At 35.0% G+C, this 22,487-nt stretch overlaps 1 protein-coding gene across 3 annotated transcripts in view; it reads right to left on the reverse strand.

The window, feature by feature from the left end:
• Positions 1-2,031: 2,031 nt before the first annotated feature.
• LOC145684016 (uncharacterized) overlaps positions 2,032-22,487 on the reverse strand; it is a 56,916-nt gene continuing 36,460 nt past the window's right edge. For all 3 annotated transcript variants that reach the window (XM_081755823.1, XM_081755824.1, XM_081755825.1), the window contains exons 10-11: positions 18,141-18,353; positions 2,032-16,100 (exon numbers count right to left, since the gene is read on the reverse strand). In XM_081755823.1, coding sequence (XP_081611949.1) covers positions 15,933-16,100; positions 18,141-18,353 — 381 coding nt within the window. In that variant the 3' untranslated portion in view covers positions 2,032-15,932. The remainder of the gene's footprint in view (positions 16,101-18,140; positions 18,354-22,487) is intronic.

The raw sequence follows: 22,487 nt of genomic DNA on the forward strand, positions 1-22,487 counted from the left end.
AAGTGGGAAGAAGAAAAAGACGGGAGTTACAATTGTTGTAATAAGATGGCCATATCTCGTAATTCTTTAAGATTAGAAACATACTAGAAATATGAAACTTGGTATGTAAACTTCTTATTCAAAACAATCAAAACAACTGGGCATATGGCAGGGGTGCCCACAAGGGGGGGCTATGACGCAAACTGCGTCATTGAAATATTTGGGGGGGTTAAAATCTATATAAATATGATGAGGGGGTAAAATTAATCGAAAAGAAGATTTTTTCATGGAAGAACACCTACGGATAGACAATTGGGGGGGGGCGTCATACACATAAGGGGGGGGGCACCACTGCATATGGCACAGCGATTACGGAAATTCCACTTTTAACGAGAAAAAAAAAGTCATTTCTTTTTTCTATATATACAAAAATGGCTTCGAGATTGTCAGTCTCAATCACCAAGGGGAATCGGATGAACCATTCGAAGTGAATTTTTGAACACAGGTAGGATATGGATCCACATGAGATTGTATCACTTCACTTTCGTTGAAATGCGAATTCTAAGGGGAAAAGGAATTTAGATTTTTTTAACCAATAATAATCCCATAAACGTTTTTTTACCGTGCGAAGAATCGGAACTAAAGACTGAAATATCAGATGTAAGCCAAGAAAACGCGATGATCTTGGGTGGGTGGATTGTGGAGTCTGCAGCTAGCTGGAGGCCAGTTATTCATATTATATATTAATAACTTATAACTTCGGAACTTGCAGGATAGTCATTAACTGAAAACAGATAAAACTGAAAGTGATTATGTTTGTGACTTCATACTTCTTGAACCACTCGACCGATCTTAATCAAATTTCTACACTCCTAAACATCCCTAGGTCCACTGTGTCTGACGTGATAGTGAAGTGGAAACGTGAAGGGACATGTACAGCACAAAAGCGTACAGGCCGACCTCGTCTGTTGACTGACAGAGACCGCCGACAGTAAAGTGTAATAGGCAGACATCTATCCAGACCATCACACAGGAATTCCAAACTGCATCAGGATCCACTCCAAGTACTATGACAGTTAGGCGTGAGGTGAGGAAACTTGGATTTCATGGGCGAGCGGCTGCTCATAAGCCACACATCACGCAGGTTAATACCAAACGACGCCTCGCTTGGTGTAATGAGCGTAAACATTGGACGATTGAACAGTGGAAAAATGTTGTGTGGAGTGACGAATCACGGTACACAATGTGGCGATCCGATGGCAGGGTATGGGTATGGCGAATGCCCGGTGAACGTCATCTGTCAGCTTGTGTAGTGCCAACAGTAAAATTCGGAGGTGGTGGTGTTACGGAGTGGTCGTGTTTTTCTTGGAGGGGCCTTGCACCTCTTGTTGTTTTGCGTAGAACTCTCACAGCGCAGGCTTACATTGATGTTTTAAGCACCTTGTTGCTTCCTACTGTTGAAGAGTAATTCGGGGATGGCGACTGCATCTTTCAACACGATCGAGCACCTGTTCATACTTCATGTCCTGTGGCGGAGTGGTTACACGACTATAACATCCCTGTAATGGACTGGCCTGCAGATAGTCCTGACTTGAATCCTATATTACACCTTTGGGATGTTTTGGAACGCCGACTTCGTGCCAGGCCTCACCGATCTACATCGATACCTCTCCTCAGTCCAGCACTCTTGTGAAGAATGGGCTGTCATTCCCCAAGAAACCTTCCAGCACCTGATTGAAAGTATGCCTGCGAGAGTGGAAGCTGTCATCAAGGCTAAGCGTGGGCCAACACCATATTGGATTCCAGAAGTACCGATGGAGGGCGCCACGAACTTGTAAGTCATTTTCAGCTAGGTGTCCGGATACTTTTGACCACATAGTGTATCTTCTAATTTGTGTGTATTTCAATATTCATTTTTTCCATTATTTTTCTTCTGTATTTGTACATTCAACTATTTTGGTATGTATAACTTGCTACGTAAACCTCTTTAAATGAAGTGATTCTTTTCTGTTGAGGGTAAAGTGAAATATATATGCAAATAAAACAACTTACAAGAAGTAATGAAAATAGAGTAAATTATTTATTTAACGCTTATATTTTCTTTATGTAGGCACTTCATGACATAATTTGCAAGATACAAAATATTGTTGTGTTACAACATGTTTATGGAATGATAAACACGGTATTGTTATAATAATAATTATTAATGTTATTGAAATTTCTGTGAGAATTAACTATTGCTTGAGTTAAATGCAATTTTCTTCGTAAGTTCATTCGTTTAACGAACACACAAGTACATAGAATGGAATGATCATATTTAGTACTTTGTAATAATAAGTAAGTGAATTTGAGAATATACATATACGAGGGTCGGTTGGAGAATTTTTGGCCTGACCAAAAAGGAAATATTTCTTCATGAAATTTTTGTATGTTACCGTTTGTAAGACTATAGAGCAGTCTTACATGAATCCCTATGAGGTTACATATTTTAATGTTCAACCGTTCCTTCTTTGCAGATGGAACTGTGGGACAGGATGTAGCCATCTCTGCAGCGTATCATCGATTGTTAAGTGATTCGGTATCTCTTCCAGAAGGGTCGGATGGCCAGATAGTTTGATGAGAATACGCAAAACTTGACAGAACACGTCTTATCCTATGAAATAGTGAAATGGTGAGTGAATGATGTTAAACGTGGACGACAGTCCCTCAGCGACAAACCTCGAATCGGGCGCCCACGGAAAGCTTCTATCGAACTCATCACGCATGTGTATGACATGATTATGTCGGATAACCGACTGACACAACAACAAGCTATTGCAACACGTCTAGGAATTTCTAAGGAACATGTACATGTCATTACTCACGATCGTTTGGACACGGGCAAGCAATGCTTACACATTAGGTTCCCTTATACTTAACAGTTAACCAAAATAGGCGAATCAGTGGTTATCTCATACGCAAACTTCCAACGTATGTGTGCAGAGCGTGATTTCCTGAGCAAGTTTATGACTCAGGATGAAACACATTTCATGATATGACATTTCGAACCAAACAAAACAGCAGTCACAATAGTGGAAACATTCCACATTTCCACCAAAGAGATTTTATTGTCAGCCTTGTGTGAAGAAAGTGATGGCGTCACTTTTCTGGAACGCACAAGGTGTTCTCATCGATTTCCTACCCAAAGAAAGTATCATTAACGTAGACTATTATTCAAACATGTTGGAGAAACTGCAACAATAGTTTCAGTTGAAACGTTCTGCGGAACTGGGACGTGGCGTTCTCTTTTTTCACGACATGCGCCGTGCTACAATGCTCGCCAGACATTCCAGCAAAAACATGAGTGTGGCTTTGAACTGATACACTGGAATTAGTACTTTCAGATTATAATCTGTTCCTTATGAAAATACATCCGGAGGACAAACACTTCCGGACGAACGAGACTGTTCTGAATGCTGTAAATGACTTGTTCTCACCCAGGAAGATTTTTACTTATTTGTTTATTTATTCTTTACGGGATAGAGACGGTTTACGGTCTTATTTATTATGGGTTAGAGAAACTGGAACACCACTGAGAGCAGTGTATTCAAAACAAAGAATCTATGTAGAAAGCATATAAAATTTCAGCTTATTACCACATCACCTTCACCATTAGGCCGGAAACTTTCCATCAGACCCTCGTAGATATACCACCACATGACATTCATTTTACACTTCGCGAGATCTAACTTGATCCAGTTAATTAATTAAAAAAACTGCTCATATTGACATGGAGGGAAGTATAAATAGTTAATAAGTTTCATAAACCTCAATACACCGCCATTCACTTATTGATCACTCGGACAACTACGCATGGATACCTTTCTCCAAACGACTGTGGTCTAATTTTATTGGTTAGCTGTCAATAGACAACACACATACGTCAATAGCAGTCAGATGTTTACTGGATTAGCATGCATACACATGTGTTGGTGAACCAACCACGCGCTGTGACAGGAAGCGAGGCCACGATAAAACCTTACAACTCAAACAATAGATGGACTGATACACGCATTGATTGAAGATGCTTTATAATAAAATTTCGAGAAGGCTATTCCTAACAAGAAACTAAACGATTTTAGTGAACATGTGGCAATTTTTTCCTTAATTTTTCTTCTTTTACGACTATAAACTACTGTTTCACCAGAAAACAAGGGAACAGAGGACCCCTAAGATTCTCTGTTTCTTCGCCATGGTTGCTGTAACTATTCATTTCATGTATCAATTAGAATATTAATTATTCGAATCGGTTAAACGAATAAGTTGCCTGAATTACAAATATACGAAACATGCATTCTTCGAATATGCGTTTAATGGAATTTGAATAGAATTCATATTAATTTGCCTAAGAACATCCAGCTGGCAGCCAGCAAAACCTTTTAAAAAACAAAAATTCAAACAATAAAACTGACTAGTTCTTAATAGTAATACAAAGTCTCCAATTTTTTGAATATTACTTGATAACTAAGATATAATTTGTCTACTCTGGTATTTAATACTGAACTACTTTTAAACTCACTTTATTATGAACATTTACTGTTATATTACAGACATCTGCTACTGTCCAGTTCGTTTACGGATATGTACTATTGCTGTTCGTTTTTTTTTTTTTTTTTTTTTAAAGAAACCACAACACGTTCTATGCTAAATCAGACGAAACTAAGCAACATTAAATGTAAGTTCACAAGCAATGCATTTTTTCATCCTAAAAGGACTTACTGTAAACAAAATTCGCGGTTTTTTCGTTTTGTTAAAAATGTTTTACTGACTATAAAACTGAAATGAAACTAAATTTATAGAACACAGCGATTTAGAACTTAGAAAAAACTATAATTATTACAGTAACAGATTTGACACATGACGTATTTCTAGCTGTAAACACTATTATATTTTATATTTTTTCCTTTTATTTTAGGACTGATTAGGATTTAACGTGCTGTTTGCCCTAAATTTTCCTTTTCCTTTTTGTTTTGGAGTTAATTTAAAAATAAATAAAACTGAGGAAAATTTGCTTGAAGAGACTCTCACAATAACTACACAGTAACTTTATATTAGACGATACTGATCGTCTGTATGCCTAAATAGCTTACAATTACGCACAGTAATTCATACGACTATATGTAAAAAAGAAATTATTCTGTATCTTCAAGGCACAGATCTATTGTTAATAGTATTAAGTAGTTCAACATGCAATATAATATTGTCAATATGGACTACGTTGTTTATCGATAACTTTACCCAATTTATATGCGCACAAAATAATATACAGTAAAACATCATTAATCCGTGCTTCGCTTACTCCGGACAGGCGCTAAAAAGGAAGGTTTTGTGTGTGTCTAAAATTTAACAATTGCATTCGTCACATAGCTACACGACGGTTGAAACTACTGCACTCTATCTACCCAATGGTGTGTGTAATATTGAAAAGCACAACAGATTAACACGAATAAATATCGTCCAAGTCAAGCGGCATTTCTTCCTTTCACTGTGACCTTAATATCACAAAGCCCGACACGTTTATGTATTATATCATTGTGATACACCATCATAATAGAGGGTATAACTATGCAGATATTGTAATGCTACTGCATATTTTATTGTATAGTAGTAGTACTGTATATGTATTTAGGTCTATGCGCCTTAAATGCACCACAATAAACGTATTTTGTTGCTATAAACAGAGCGTTAATGCACTTTGTACTGTTCTTGTAAGTTACTTCAGTTAATCCAATTTTCGTTAAGGAGGTCAACTTATCCGCCAGTTAGTTCGGATTAACTAGGTTTTACTGTATTTGAACAAACAAAATTTTGATTGCCTATTTTATTGATTGTTCTTTAACGAACAGAATTTTGATCGCCTATTATACTGATTTTTCTTCAATGAACAAAATTTTGCCTATATTATTGAGTTTTCTTCGATGAACGAAATTTTGATTACCTATTTTAGTCTTTTTTTTTTTTTTTTTTACATAAAATGGTTTTCTTCTGAAAGTAGTATAAAAAAAAAAAAACTGGATTTATTCTAGTTTGAGTATACAGCTGCCACTCATTGACTACTATAATGACACAAATTTATATACCCAAATTGGGTTATTAGTACGTTTCAGCTATTACCATAATTAACTGCTTGATGCACATGAAAAACAATTTTCCTATATCCTATATATGCATACCTTCAAATTTTCGTAAATCTGTTAACAGCTTCGTAATGCATATATATACGAGCTGCAATGACAACAGTAACGAACAACACTCTTATAAATCCAAAACAATATACGACACATTTAAAACTATGGTTCATTATTATTTTGGTAGTAAAACGCTTAGGCATCGAAATTAGTTTTCTCAATTCAAGTTCAAAGTTTGAACATTTTGATTAGAAAACAAAACCTCGTTCATTACATGTTCTGACGTCCGTGTGGAATACAAGAATCAAAATTGTCATACATAAGAGTTCTCGTACATATCAACTACTACATGAATTTTACAAAATGTAAAGCAAATTATACTGAAAACGTTTAAATCTTCTATTGTAGTTTTTAAAAAAATTACATCACAACCCATCATAACAAAAAAAATTATTTTCGTAATAATTCAAAAACTTAAACTGACGAGTTGCAGATCATTACCAACGAGGGATGGGAGGTGAAATAATCAAGTAGAAGTGTTAAATTATTTTTAGTGGTGACGTTGAAGGCAATACACGAACTTTCGAATTCCACAAACATTATTAACTGTAATGCATTTTTCCACTTCGTTTTTTTCTCCTTTATGTAACCGATCGGCAAGAAAGTCCGATACTTTCTGCCTCTTTCTGTGGTACTATTAAAAAAGGGTATACAAAATAGAGAATATCATAAACCTACTGGAAAATAGACGCCATTGTAAGTGTACGATTCAAAATTTTTGTTATGCAGACTTATATGAGTACTAGCATTAGAATTAAAATGATAATGCCAATAAAGCAAGGCGGAGAAATAGAAGAAATGAGAAATTATTTATCATATTTTACTATTTAATGTGATTAAATTGTTCTGATAATAGTAAATGCATTTATAGTTGTTAAAGAAAGCCGCTTGAAGTTTCACAAATACACTCAAGAAGTACTCATCTTAAGTATTTTTCGCATTTAAAGTTACATGTATTCGTTAACAAATATATTGTCAGTATTAACACTTTCGATCCGAAGCCCGAGTCAGAATCAGATTGTATGTTTACTCCAAAATGCCAAAGCCCAAATGTAACTTTTTTTTTTTTAAATATCCTCTACGTGACCTACTATGTGTTGCGGTCGGGTGTCGGTTATGTAAAATACTTACTTGTTAGTGAGACTCACTCCTAAGAGAGAAACTATTTGCCTGACATCTAGCGGAGAGTCAACGAACTTTTTGTAGCTTGATCGTTGGGATCCAGTTTTTGCGGTGATCTAGCACGTATTTCAACCAATAATGTAGCAAACTCTCCTCCTCTTACACCATCAAATGATATACTCATAAAAAGAATTTAAGATCCACAAATTTATTTGCAATGTTTTTCGTGTTCTATAATTATTTAGCAATGTGCTACGAATTTTTGAAGAAGGCCTAACAATCCCTGGAGTCTGGAATAAATACAGGTATGGTCAGAGTAACGGATCAAAAGTGGTAATGTGATATACAGATATCTCAATTGTGAAAGCGTCGAATTGCGAATTATTATAGAAATGTTGTGGATTTTGTATTCCACACACAATTCTATTACTACTACTTTTTTCCCCCCTGTAACACATTTTCCTGCGATATGCAATGACAAAACCTCATAATTACTAATACAAAAAAAATTATACATAGTTAATACAATAAAGTATTATTATTATTATACGGAGAAATCGAGGAAAAGTTTGATAATATTTTAATGTACAAATTATTGAAGACGTAATCTACTCGTGAGTAGAGTGCCTGGCTTTGGAGAGGACGTAAAGACAAATCAACCAAAAATATTCTAAGCTCCCGTATTAGCCTTCAGCTTCATCACTAGCACAGTTGACGAACTACAATTTCACGCAAAATATGAGCATTGAAACCCAATTTTTCATATGAGTATTTGAATTTAAAAGTCTGGCAACACTGACAATAATACAAACGGATTATTTCATAACAGAAAAAAATCGACCTTTATTTTGTAATCATTTAATTCCAACAAAGATATGATGAACAATTTGAATTTCACATTTTCTTTTTAACGTTCATTATTTAGTATACTATAGTTATTCAAATATTTTTAAACTTTATGTTATTCATTCAAACCAATATTGTATTTGTCGACCATGGAAAACAATTTCAACATAAACTTTACAACTTACTTTATTTTCATACGGCAGAATCAGACAATAAAATGATATAGTTAATAAATGTTGTATTACTTAACAACAATTTCTTTCTCCACTTCCAACGATTATTTTTGAACATATGAACACTGAACCTGAAATACACTAGGCGGGAGTGGGTTAATTTCTATATTACCTCAAAAACAAATTATTACTTATAACTGAATTTCTGTTCGAGAAGAAGAATCTTATTGCAAACTGTACAAATACGTATATGAAACTTAAAGAAGTACGAGATTTTCTTTTACAAAAAAAAAAAAAAAAAAAAAAAAAAAAAAAAAACCTTAACAATTAACAACTTCTTATATAATACTATTACTTTTATCTGCAAAATTATTAACAAAATAAGTCACTTAGACTTTAGTTATACAACTTCTATAACGACTGCATTTTTCTTGTTATTTCATTTTTTAAGACATCTATTTATCATACATGCTTTCTTTTGGCAGAATGTAAATAATTACGTTCTGAAAGTGTTAAAGACCAGCTGACAAGCATTTCACTTATAGATAACTGTAATTCCCAGAAACTCCTTGCACTTCCTAGCTTTCTGCTTTTCCCTGGAGGCATAATCACGGAAGTTAAAAACAGGAGAAAGAATAATAAAATCATCTGGGAAAGTAAAAATACGATAATGAAGTAAATGAAAAAGAACGATTCAAGAATTTTATTTGGGATCAAAAATGAAATAGAGAAATTTGTTTTACTTACGGAATCCAAAGTTGAATTTAGATAAAGGGAGACTGAGTAGGAAATGGGCGACAATAACTGAGAAATACATATAATATTGCCATAAAATAAAACGCCAATATGAGCTGGCAACCTTCCAGCATAAAACAGAAGAACATACAAATTAAGTTTGAAATTTTAAAATAGCAAATTGGACAAGGCATTTCTTCGCATTACTCGATTCTAGTGAGTCCGTTACTTTTACTTTCCAGATGTTTTTATTGTTTCTTCCCCCTGTTTTTAACCTCCGTGATCAAGGCTCTAGGAAAAAGCCGAAAGCTAGGAAGTGCAAGGTGTTTTAAGAAATCACAGTTATCTGTAAGTAAAATGGTTGTAATAATTCTTGAACGTGTCAATACACTGTCTAAAATAAGCTGACGAGATTCGTTTGTTTCAAGTGTATTCAATGATTTTATATATATATATATATATATAAAAGTTATAATCTATTTTTGGGTTACAATATTGTGATTCCAATTTACATTCTTATGCAACACCACAGCTCTGAAGAATGTATAGTCAGTTTACATTCAAGATGCTGTATTGACAACAGGCACCGCACACGGATGTTTTAGTCAGGACACTACAAGGGAATATTACATAAGACTCAAGAGTATTATTAAAGAAAATATACACCCTGTAAGCATGAACCAAGTTAATTTCTACTAATGACTTCTTGTTTAACAAAACCAAGCTGTTAAAAACTACTATTTAGTATTTTCAAACAGTGACTAGTCCCGTTATTAACATTATTAGGAAACTCAAGTGGAATGTCATGCTTTTCTATCATTTAAACTAACTGAAATGCGTCATTAGATCAAGAGCTTAATAAAACTGAAAGAACAATATTGAATAATTAGAAATATTTACTCTTAATCCGCATAAATCTTTTCTATTATTGGATTATTATCACTGGGCTTAATATTTCTAATTATTTTCTATATGCTACTGCTGTTAACAAAGTTTACACAAACACATATCTACTGTGTACATGAGATTCACAGTTCAAAAATTTAGATTCTAGATCTTATCGTGAAAATTGAAATCATCAATTGAAGAGTTTGATGGAAGGGTTAGGGGGTTTATTTATATTTCATATACATGTCTTGCAAATTCCTGATCGATAACACGATACTGAGAAACAGCTGAAGGAAGTAGGCCGTGTGTTAGACACTGATAATAGTTATTTTTAAAAGAATAGTTTATGTCGTAGTATTATGACATGCTATGAAAATGAGTGTGTACACACCTACTTTGGAAATGTGAGAATTGAGTTTAGTTGATTTTGAGTTTAACGTCCCTTTCAGCAATAAGGCTATATGAGACGTGGACCTACTGATTAACGTGGTATCCGAACCACATGACCTCCCGCCGGGGATCGATCCCGGATCAGGAAATGTGAGAATTGAGTGAATATGAAACACTAGAAAAAGTCCCTTTAATTTGATTTTCACTTTCCCTAAAATACCTTTCTCAGATTTACGATCTTCTCTCATCAAACGTATAAACTGTTCTGACCACATATAGAATGGAATGGAAGATTTTCTCCGTATCAGAGTATTTGCTGCTTTACTGTCCTGTATCTGATGATACCAGAAACACTCTCCATATAGAGAACAGGTATACAAACAGAGAGCAAAATTGCAGAGAGGAAGCCAAGTATAAAGCGCCATATTTGCTTACACAAAATTTCTTTGAAACTCCTCTTAATGTGTCCAATTGATGTTCTTTAAATCTAATATAACAGGTAATTTATTTTCAAGTCTTTTTTTTTTCTTTTTTTTTCCTTTCCAGATCTAGTTGTTTTAAATAACAATTATGGAATAAATATATTCATTTAATAAAATAAATAATAACATGTTTTATCTTTGGATTTTATCACCAAAAATGCCATTTCAATTTATAGTAAAATATTCATCAATAAAATTGCAAAGCTAGTAAAATCTTTCAAACAATAACAGTTTTGCATTCTTTTGACAAGGCCATACTTATTGCGTTCATATCACAGACAATTAATAATACTGTACAATTTCACAGAGCAGAGGCGAAGCTAGGTTATGTTTCATTACAGAACTTAACTATTTAAATGCAAGGGCTATACCGTTGGAATCCTATAACATCACAAACAGCAGATCAGATCTAATATTTTTCAGCCAAGTTTACAAGCAGTGTTTCTTCCAGACATGTATTTTGGGGGGCATTGCCCCTCCGGAGCTCTGAGAGTGCTCCCCCGGACGAGACTAAAATAATACGTCTATAATAATAAATAAAATTGTACCAGCAGTGTCCCCTGGAATACTACGTGTGTCCCCCCGGAACACTTTTTCTGAAAGAACGACTGTTTACAAGTACACCGGATTACAACTCTCGCCAATAGTATTAGCAGTGTATAAAGCATTAATGAACTTAACATACTAGTTAATGAGTATTCTGAAGTAAAATAATTAATTTGTCAATGCATTAACCGTCATTTCTCTTGTGCAAGCAGAAAAACTAAACAGAAGCGATCATTACCATTCACTAGAATGAGCAACACTACTTTTTTTTTTTTTTTTTGCCTCCAAAATCAAGGTGCGTCTTGGATTTTGAGTTATGTAAATTTAGGCCGGATTACATGGAGTTTTGCCAAAAAAATGCTAATCCCGTTAGTCACGATTCTGTAAAGAATGTGTATTTTGTGTGTATTTGGCCATCAAAAGTGGAAAAATTGGAAAAGGTCATGACGCCGATGAGGAAACAGATGATGAGCAGTAACGTGTCAGTGTTGTTTTTGCGAGTGTGAACGCAAACCAGAAGAAAGAAACAAGTTTAAATAATTGCTGAATAATTATTTGTTTGTCTCTCTGTGTGTGTACATACTGGTATATGATACCGATAATGGATTGCTATAAAACTGACGCAAGGAAGTGTTGCACCGTAATTCCATTAGGAAAAAGAAAAGGACCAGCAAATGCACATGAACATACCGTAAATTCCAGCAGTAAGTTCAAAAAAATTGGGGGTGCGTCTTACATTTGAGGGCGTCTTAGATTCGCGTAAATACGGTAACTATTCAGGAACTTTCAAAATGATGGAAATAAAAATAAGGATTTAGAAATTTATTACTTCCTTTATTAGTTTGCGTTCATCGACTATAGCCTTCAATATTTTCGTTTTTTGGACATCTCGTCCGTAGCAGTAGATGTTAAATGCAATAAACAGTTACATCTTTGCATTTCGTTCATTTTAGTTCATTCAATGCAAAATTAATGGTATCAATATTAAAGAAGAGTAGTATTTAATTATGCGTCAAGGTTAATAGAACAGAAGAAACCCCTACACATTACAGTAAATATACAATTCTGAATAACTAGCTAAACCGTAAGTAAAAGTTAGCCCAGTGCAAGTATTAAAAAATCAATGTTGGAACTTTTCTGACAAGGGTTACATATAATTTTACCATTACTTTCAGATTATAGAATATAATAAGTTTATTATAATTTTGCCTACAGTAAATGTCAAGCTGAACACAGCTAAAACAGAAGTGAGCTGTAGGTCAGCGTGTTTATTTTAATATCTTTAGCTTGGGTGTAAACTTCCTGCAAGTTTTTCTAATCTTGCAAAGATGCAACCTTGAAATGGAAAAATATAATGATTGTTTAACGTAAGAAATCAATTTGGCTTGTCGAAAACTCCCATTATCGTTCTGAATAGACAATAATATTGAAAAAAATACAGTATAATTGCTGTATAACGTGATCCACCTATGGTCTACTTCTCACTCTGTTTGACCTAGTTTAATCTCCTCCTTCTTCCACATTTTATATACGAAGTCGAGCATAATGTGCCTAAACTATAATTCTTCCTTTTCATCATTCTTCAATACATGTCTCTTCCACTATGAAATTCAACCTAGCTTCGTCTCCGTCACTATTAATACGTCTATTATGAGACATTAAACTTCTCATTTTGGCTCACACTTAATTTTATAATAAGATTCTTTTTTTTTTCCTTCTTTCTTTCTTTTTCTATTATTAACTGGATAAAGTATTGAGATTATTAGTGTTATTTAAACACATTAGACATTTTTTTTAAATACTACAGTTTAATGTACACAGTTTTTATCTTACATATATAGTGATGATACCTTAGGCCAGATTAAGGCGACTGTACCCCTTGTGATTACAAACTAAGTATAACTATTCCTTTCACGGTGGATTAAGTTATGTATATTCTCTTCTTTGAGACAATTTTCTTTTAAAAAGTACCTCTGCAGAAAAACAGGTTTTTCTCATCGAGATCAACCGTTGCTGAGGCGGCTGTAAGTAAAATGCTTCAATTGTTCCCGCCTACCGATATCCTGCATCCATGACGTAGAATCTTATCAGACGAAATTTTTTAAAAATCTTGATTGAGAAGGAGAGGTCGGCAATCTGCTCATCATTAACTAATTGCAAACAAGCCGACCTTGATTTGGGCATATGTTATACTTGAAATCAAGCGCAACCATATTTAACATTTTTTTTTGGTTGAGATTCTAAATCAGTATTTTTCATTTTTTTTTTGGGGGGGGGGAAGGGGAGGCAGCACAATTTTTCGAAACATTAAAATTGTCTCACAAGATTAATGTAAAAGTAAATACTTTTTTGTTTTTGTACAAAAGCTGCACGTTCCTCACAGAAGGAACTTTGCTGCGTAGACGACAAGACGAGTTCGTCTATCAGCAATGAGTTTGTAATATCAATTAGACATTCAAACGCGTGAAGCACATGCTCCTCACTAATTTTCTTGTTCTACACTCAGTGGTAGAAGTGAGACAGTATGCGGTGGTATGCCATACCGCCTCTGGTTTTCCAGTGATCAAGACAATATTTAAATATCCGGTATGTTGAGTCAAAATCATAATAAAACATACCGCCTCTGCTTTCTTTCTACTTCGAACACTGTCTATACTAATACCAGAAATAATTAGACTTGTGTCATTTATTAGGTAAAAAGAATTTTAGGAATGATCCAAAAAATGAATCAAAAGATTGCGATCCTGGCCAAGAATTTTAGGAATGATCCAAAAAAATGCATCAAAAAATTGCGATCTTGGCCAATAATTAGTTTTTAGATCAGGAGTCACAAAATTTTTGAACGGCCCCTAAATCGAATTTTCGCATTTTTTACGGAATAAGCACACCATACGGAGTTAAGTGATAGTTTGGGTTTGGTTACACTATATGGAGTTCTCCAGATATAAGGCGTACAAGAAAATTTTTGATTGAAATATATTGGATCTTTTTACGCATTTTTGGATCAAGGGCCACAAAATTTTTGAACAGGCCGTAAATCGAGTTTTCATATTTTTTTTTTTTTTACGGAATAAGCACATCATACTGAGTTAAGTGATATTTTGAGTTTGGTTATACTTATATAGTTCTCCAAAGATAAGGAATACAAGAAAATTTTTGCCTGAAATATATTGGATCTTTTGATCCAAAAAGAAAGTCATACTAAAATTTTCGGAAAACACTTTTTGAAAAACAATGCTATACATTATTGTTCAATATTATTAGAAGATACGAGAAAGCAGATTTATCTTACGAAATTCTAAGATTCTGTGACAAATTCTCACTATATATATATATATTTCTTTAAAGTTCTCACTACCATAACTTTTTTTTAAATTTTAGTGACTAATTTAGAATTAATAAAGAATATGAAAAATTTAGGAAGCCAAATTGTAAATATAAAATGCTGTTAATATTTGTAAATCTTTCCTCGCAGGCCAATAATATAGGCACTGAGTTTAACGTCATAATTCTTGGGCACAAATTCTTGCACTGTATGCAAGGTTTTCTGAAAACAAATTATATTTCTTGATTTAATAGGACGCAGTACTCACCCCACAAGCACCCAAAACAAACTAATTGTGAATGTTTCGTCAAAAAGTTATTACCTTTCTCACCACTGATTAATTTACGTTGTTAGTAGAGTGAAATAAAACATTGCTGAAACAAGTGATACTGAGGAGCAATGGTTTTTTTTTTTTTTTTTTTTTTTTTTAATTATTATTAATCAACCACGTAAAATATCGGTTGATGTTCATGAAGAGGAGTACTTAGGTACCCAGGAAAAGGAAATTTTAGAAAGAACTGCTGGAAGTAAAATAAAATAAATAAATAATAAAAAAATGTAGTTCCACAAACTACGTTAGTTTTTTGAAAGGATATTCGCTGAAGAAGATAATAACTTCTTGCCCAAACGTTCATAATTAGTTAATTTTGGGCGCTTTTGGGAGTAGTACTCTTTAATAAGTAGTATTTCCTTTCACAGTATTTTGTTAAGTATTAAATGGCCTTATTAAAAACTGTTTCTTGCTAAGTAACTGACAAGTTATCTCTATATACAAGTGTCCCAGAGGAAACTTCGTCTCACTGGAAAGTGACATAAAGTCACTTAAAAAAAAAAAAAAAAAAAAAAAAAAACTGAGCTGTGTCTATTTTTGACGATTTGACGGTTACAAGTTGTTAATCATTTTAGACCTTATGAAGAATGCAAGTATTTATTGCTTATCCTGTAGCTATTCTACAGAGTTAAGACAGCGCATTTCCAACAGTATGCAGCAAGTGGCAGTGGTGTCTATGGAATGGAAGTTAATGAGGGAAACTGGATGGCAACTTTGCTGTTGAGGATTTTCCCCTTAATCTGGCCCTGGTAATATTAGTGTATACTGAAACTGTCACTAAGTATAAACACACATACTTTATACATTATGCACTGTAACTTACATGCAGACGTACACAGAGAATACAGGACTTATATTTAAGTTGCTTTTCCTTCTGCTGCACATAATTCAAGAGACTTCTTGGAGCAAGATCTTCGACGCTAATGCCAACAGAAGACCAAGTGCAGCAGTTCCTATTGTTGTGTATGACACTGCGTGATTAAATACTGTTAGCTGCAGAGGAACCTTCTGCATGTAGTGGAGCATGATAAGTCTCTCGTCTGATGGATAAATACACTGAAAAAGAAGAAAAGGACATTACTAAATTTAAAACAAGCGAACTTCGCTTCACGTTGTTCAACTACGGTAGAGTTCCAAACTATGTAAATCTAATACTGAAACCGGACGTGAACTTCTAGTTATAATCTATATAAATAAAAATGAAAGTGGCTACGTTTGTGATTTAATAACTTTTGAAACACCCGACCAATCTCGATCGAATTTTCAACATAGATGAGGTTTGGGCCTGGGATGGTTCTCATCATTTCACTTTGACGGCACAACCTAGGAAAGGAGGAGAAGGGAGATATATAAAAATGATCGGAAATGACCAATATTAATGTTGAATCCATAGTTTTCGGCGTCGCTGAGATGAATAGTGACACTTCCGATGCCGTTTAAATCCAATCGGAGAGTACTTCAGTAATAGCAAAAAAGTGACCTCCTTCTTTAGACTCATTGGGAAACAAGAAAAGTGAATGATATTGCCAGCGCCTCCGTACGTGACAAAACGTAGAAGCAGAGAATTATTATTTCTCCAGTTGCTTCAGAAACCTACCTGCTCACGATAAGTAACTCACAATCTCTTCCCATGTCAGCGAACATAAAGAGGCGGAGGGCCAAAAATACTTTCTGTTTACCCATGGTCATTTCACAGCAGGGATTGCTCTCAGAGTGGAACAAAAAGATTAACTCTTTAAGTTTGAACATTCTTTCCGAACCGAAACATATTTTTCCTTGTTATTTGAAAAATCATTTCCTTGTCATTTCTCTCCATGAGAAATAAAATGACAAAAATCACTATGTTGTGCATATTTACGCGAAGTACGTACTAGATCACTAATTCAATGATAAAATCTCTAAATCTAGTACGAAATCACTAAAAGTGGTATCCCTGCCTCGGCGAGCACCGGGGAAAGGGAAGGAAGGAAGCGGCCTGGGACCTATAAGTTAGGTACCACCCCGGCATTTGCCTGGTGTGAATGAGGAAAACCCAGGAAAACCTCATTCAGGGTGGCTGGCCTGAAAAAGCGTTTTACACTTTTTCGACCGAGTGTCGAAAGTAGACTGGTATTATACTGTGTGACATTTTTCTTATTTTATTTATTATTTATTTATTTACGAAATATTGCACCAAATCGGACCAGACTTAAGGAGAAGCTGGAGTGAAAACAGTATGGATTGAGAGCTTCAATTTAAAATAAACCACAAACACTTCTCATTATATATATGAGAAGCGTCCCAAAAGTAAGTCTACAACGCTTTTAACATAGTTGCAAGACGATCGAGGCATTTGTCTGACTGAGAGACGATTTTGTCGATGCCACTTTCCTAAAATCTGTGATCCTTACTTTTCTACCAGCATTGCACTGCTGCTTTGACATTATCGTTACTTTGTTATCTATGTCCTCCAAGATGTTCTTTCAAAGTCGGAAAGAGATGGTATCACTGGGAAGACTACACAGCACAAAAACTGGCTTATGCTTTGTCATTCTTGCAGCAATATACCATTTGGTGATCATGATTTTCTGCAGCGAACTGTTACTGGTGACAGATGATACTCCAAAACCAAACAAAGCAAGCATGGAATGGAATAATCCAGATTCCCTACGCAGCAAAAAATTCAACAATCAGGACCTCACATTTTATGAACGTGGCATCGACATGCTCGTTTCACTGTTAGACAAATGCCTCAATCGTCTTGGCGACTACGTTGACTGTAGCACACATGTGACTTATGTACAACATAAAATACGATTAATAGTAAACAAGCCTTGTAAACTTACTTTTGGGACATCCCTTGTATCTCGGATTTTTTTTTATTTTTTTTATTTTTATAGTACAGCTGCATTAATATCTGTTGTTTACATTGAACTATTGTGCCAATTAAAAAAAAAAAAAAAAAATCACAGACATGAAAAGTTTTGGTCCGATGTTAAAATCGAAGCTCTCAAATTCATACTAGCTGTATCCACTCCCGTTATCTCCTAAACCTGGGTTACTGAACCCAAATCAACTAGTACTACTGATTAATAACATGTTTAACGGTTCACCTACCTTCAGCATTTGCACCCCTTCATTATTTACCTCTGCATATGCAGAGCAGAGCAGAGGTAATAACAATAAAGGCATTAGAAAATTTAGAACTTCGGTTATTTCTGGCGTATGCGATAACCAATGGACGAGATTCACAGTTGCCCATACCACTGTAAGAGACGCTACGGACACCATCCATCTCTGCAAGGCTATAGATGAAACACGGAGTCTCACCTGCAAAAGGAATTTATTACCTGATATAATTGTAATCAAAAGACACTTATAAATTATTGGTATCTAAAACTTATGTTTCTAAAGAACTTTTACTATTGTACATTCTGGCTCCTTTGTGTAAGAAGCACGAAAGAATTAACCAAAAGTGAAATTCTGACAATAATTCAAAAATAAAAATATTAGAACATTGTAATAGCTATTGAAAACTCTTCTCCCCCACTCATGACAACTACTGTTCCCGTCAACGTCTTTTTCTTCCTTTTTATCAGTAATTTCGAACTGAACGCTGTGTGACGTCACAATTTGCTTCTCGCCTGTTCCATTTGAGGGGAAGAAGCTCGCACGAGCCTGAAAAGACAATAGTGACAAACAAACAAGAACAATGATAGCGTAGTCAATGGTTTTTTAGAGGCATACTACTCATCGATTTATGACTACACGTACACTGCCAATATTCCCCTCCTTTCTTGACTGTCGTTCTCTGCTTTTCTCACAATGTAAAACCCTGCTCCCATGTCATACAATTTTGGATTGGAAATAATAATATAATAATAATCGTCACTGTTTCTGTAACAAAAATTATCTCATTTCCATCACGAGCACTATTGGTACAACAATTACGGAAAAGATTCAAAGATGACAGTTTGTTCGTTGATTTTCGACTAAGATATCTTAACTCGGTTGCAAACCTGTGTGATCGTAGGCACATGGTTTTGAACAAAGCACAACCATATGAACCTTCATTGTTTCGCTGGCAGTACAATGTAGCCCTGCGAATTTAATTTCTTGTCCGAGTTGTAAAAAATCTTTTGCGATTTACCATAACTTCTTCTTTCTTTCTTCAATACGTTTATCGGTGATAATAATAGTTGCACCAGACATTAACATCCCTACGTACTACAAATGTAAAATTGTTCTAATGGTTTTAATCAATTATATGATGGCACTAATGAAATTTCTTGAAATTGTCCACAATCTTGATTTTATTTTATTTTCAATCACATAGTATCTTTATGATACTCAATATAGTCCACCGCCATTTGCATTAAACACTATGAATTCAGTTCTTCGAAAATAATTTTATAAGTTATTTCTATACATTATACTATGTATTGGCACCAATAGTGTCGAATTGCTTTTTAATACCATATATTAAATAATGTGTTAATAATAATAATAAATGGAAGAAATCTTAAATTGTTAATTAAATATAATTAGTCATCAACTGATTGTCCCTTGTTTATAAGGAAATATTATTTACGGTTATTATTTGCACTTCTGCCATGATTCAATATTGTATTGATTGTTTCCACACCGTTAATTGATTTTGTTATTGCCTGTCCAAATAAAACTTTCAAAGAGCTATAAAATTCTTGTAAATGAATCCAAAACCAAACACAAGCACTGTTATTCACATATCCGCCATCTTCTTCCTATCACATTTTCGAAAAAAAGAAAATGTGAAATCTATTTCCATATAAACGTTTTAATTGTTACAAGATAATGGCAAAATAATAACAATAAAATACATACTTTATAATAGTATAAAACTTCTTACGTGTATTTAAATTTTGTATCAATCAGTCGTTCGTTATACTAGAAGAGAATTGGAAAATAACTTGAATTGAAATTCTTTAGTTTAATGTCCCAAGATTATTTGCCCTTTAGGTTACGAAAGAAATGATTAAGGCAAGTAAATGATGATGGAAGAAATGGTGGAATGAGAATGAAAGAAAGGGAGTACCCCGAGAAAACTCACGGACAAGATGTTGTCCACCACGTACTTGGCTGGGATTGAAAACGGAAACCCAAGAACCAGAGGTAAGCGTTTTACCACTGAGCTAGTGACTTAACTAAAAAGTAATTTAAGATACAGTAGTTAAATGATTTATTATTACATGTCATTATCTGACTAATATATCATGCATAGCATAAGCTGTCATCACAGACTAACCGTCAAAAGTCTTCCCTTGATAATAAGAGATAGCTTTAGATGTGTCTAACACATTGCAAGGGTGTGCTCTTCCTGCACGACAATGTCAAACCACATGTGGCAGAGAGGAAAGATAAAATCTTTTGAGTTTTACGTCCCACGATTATGCCGGCTAGGCTAAAAGAGACGGTGCTGATGAGAAATAAATGAAATGGTGGAATGAAGAAAGTGGGAGGAAACGAGAGAATCCCGAGGAAACCCACGCACACGTTGTTTGTCCACCACAAATTTCACTTGGCGGGAGCAGGGTTTGAGCTCGGGATCCCATGCACCAGAGGTGAACGCTCTACCACAGAGCCACCGCGGCCCCATGTGGCAAAGAGGATCCAGGACGCTTCAGCAACTTCGCTGGGAGACAATGTGCCATGTACCATATTCGCCGGACCTTGTGCGAACAGATTACCACTTCCCTCGACAACCACCTCCGTGGGAGATCCTCCGCGAACAGATAACCACTTTCCTGCCCACCTGCGAAACGCACTCATGGACTTCTTTGCATCTATGACCACCGAGTTTTATCACTAGGGTATTGCGCAGCTGCAGGAACGTTGGTAAAAGTTGTTGGATGCTGACTGAGATTACTTCGAAACCTAAAGCCGAAACCTTCGAGTACTGTTCATTGTATTGCTCTTTGTTTATCACTACTCTAGAACGGCAAGAACTTTTTTTGGTTACCTTGTACTTTCTCATTAAAATTAATGCTCTTAAGAATACATATGCTCCATTCCAATGTGGGATCTACTTGGACATTTAACAGCTTTTATTAGAATCACATTAAGACTGCAATGTTAGTACATCCGTTGCCTCACACGATAACTCTTGAACGAAAGCGAACATCTGAATATTGTTTTATGAAATAGAAAGAAAGAGTTATCGTTTCGGTCGAATTTGTTAACGGAGCCAATTCGTTAACATCACGGGTAACGGTGACTTTAATGGTGGCTATCCATGTCTCATTTTCTATTATTGGAATGAAAGTATATAATTGTAGGATTCTAGAAGTTGCATACTGTGCCGTTAGATGGCAGCAAATATTTTCCAGCGATTGATACCTTCCAGGCGAAATTGATACTTCTAGGAGCAATCCTGCTGACTGTCTTCAGCAGAGTTTATTCTCTACTTTTCCGCCTCCCTCCCTAATTAAGCAATTCAGCAAAAAAGTGCTCAGAATGTTTTTTTTTTTTTGAGTTTGTTGTTAAGCTTTTGGCTATTTTCTTTAAAGTAATTTATTTTTTTACAGGAACGATGACGTAGTTCATAAGACGTCTACTTAACACTACCAACCGCACGCCTCATATTCGATTTAGGGTTAGGCAGAATTATTTTCCTTTTGTTTTAGCCTCGTTCTATTGCGGCTTTAAGATTCATCCCACCTCCTGGGACAACATGGGGGTGGGGGTAAAGGTGGTCACAGTGATGACTACATCATTATCTCTGGTATGTGCCGAAGTCGGGGAGTGTTTACTCCTAGGCTTAACTCCATCTTAGCCCATTGGCCTTCTAATGCCTACCCCGAAAGGTAAGTGACGTTTACTTAATAATTCATTTTCTATTCCCAGTTAGGAAATCCTTTGTTTCAAAGGACAATATTTGTCTCTTCAATACCATCTCCGTCAATATTGAATGTTTGACATCGCAAGAAGTTGTATAATGAAAAAAAAAAAAAAAAAAAAAGTGCAACAGCTCTTAGCAACAGGGCTGTGGCACTCATGTTTTTCGAGCAACGTGTAGTCAGCACAATGATTCTCCTCGCCATTAAAGCTGGTTTTCCAGACCGAAATTAGCTACTTCCTTCTTTCAAGTAGCTCGACAAATATTCTTACGACGCTGAGTGGACGCAGGAATGCCAACATCATCTGGTGAGTACGAACGGTCAATCATCTTTCCTTGGACCTAACCCGTCACTGCTTGACTTCGTTGATCTCACGTGAAGTGGTATTCCAGCATTACTAGGACGTTCCTATTTGTAATGTATATAACTACATAAAATATGCATTAACGTCTTTGTAACTGAAATGAAATCTTTCAACTGTAACGTTCCACGATTGTACCATTTTCGCTAACAGAAGCGGATGATTTAAGGGAATGTAACATGCTTGGCTTCTAGTAAATTCTGTAAATTTGACGGAAGCCAGCACAGG

This window comes from Thermobia domestica, chromosome 4, assembly GCF_964235325.1.
Source record: "Thermobia domestica chromosome 4, izTheDome1.hap1.1, whole genome shotgun sequence".
Classification (NCBI taxonomy): domain Eukaryota; kingdom Metazoa; phylum Arthropoda; class Insecta; order Zygentoma; family Lepismatidae; genus Thermobia; species Thermobia domestica.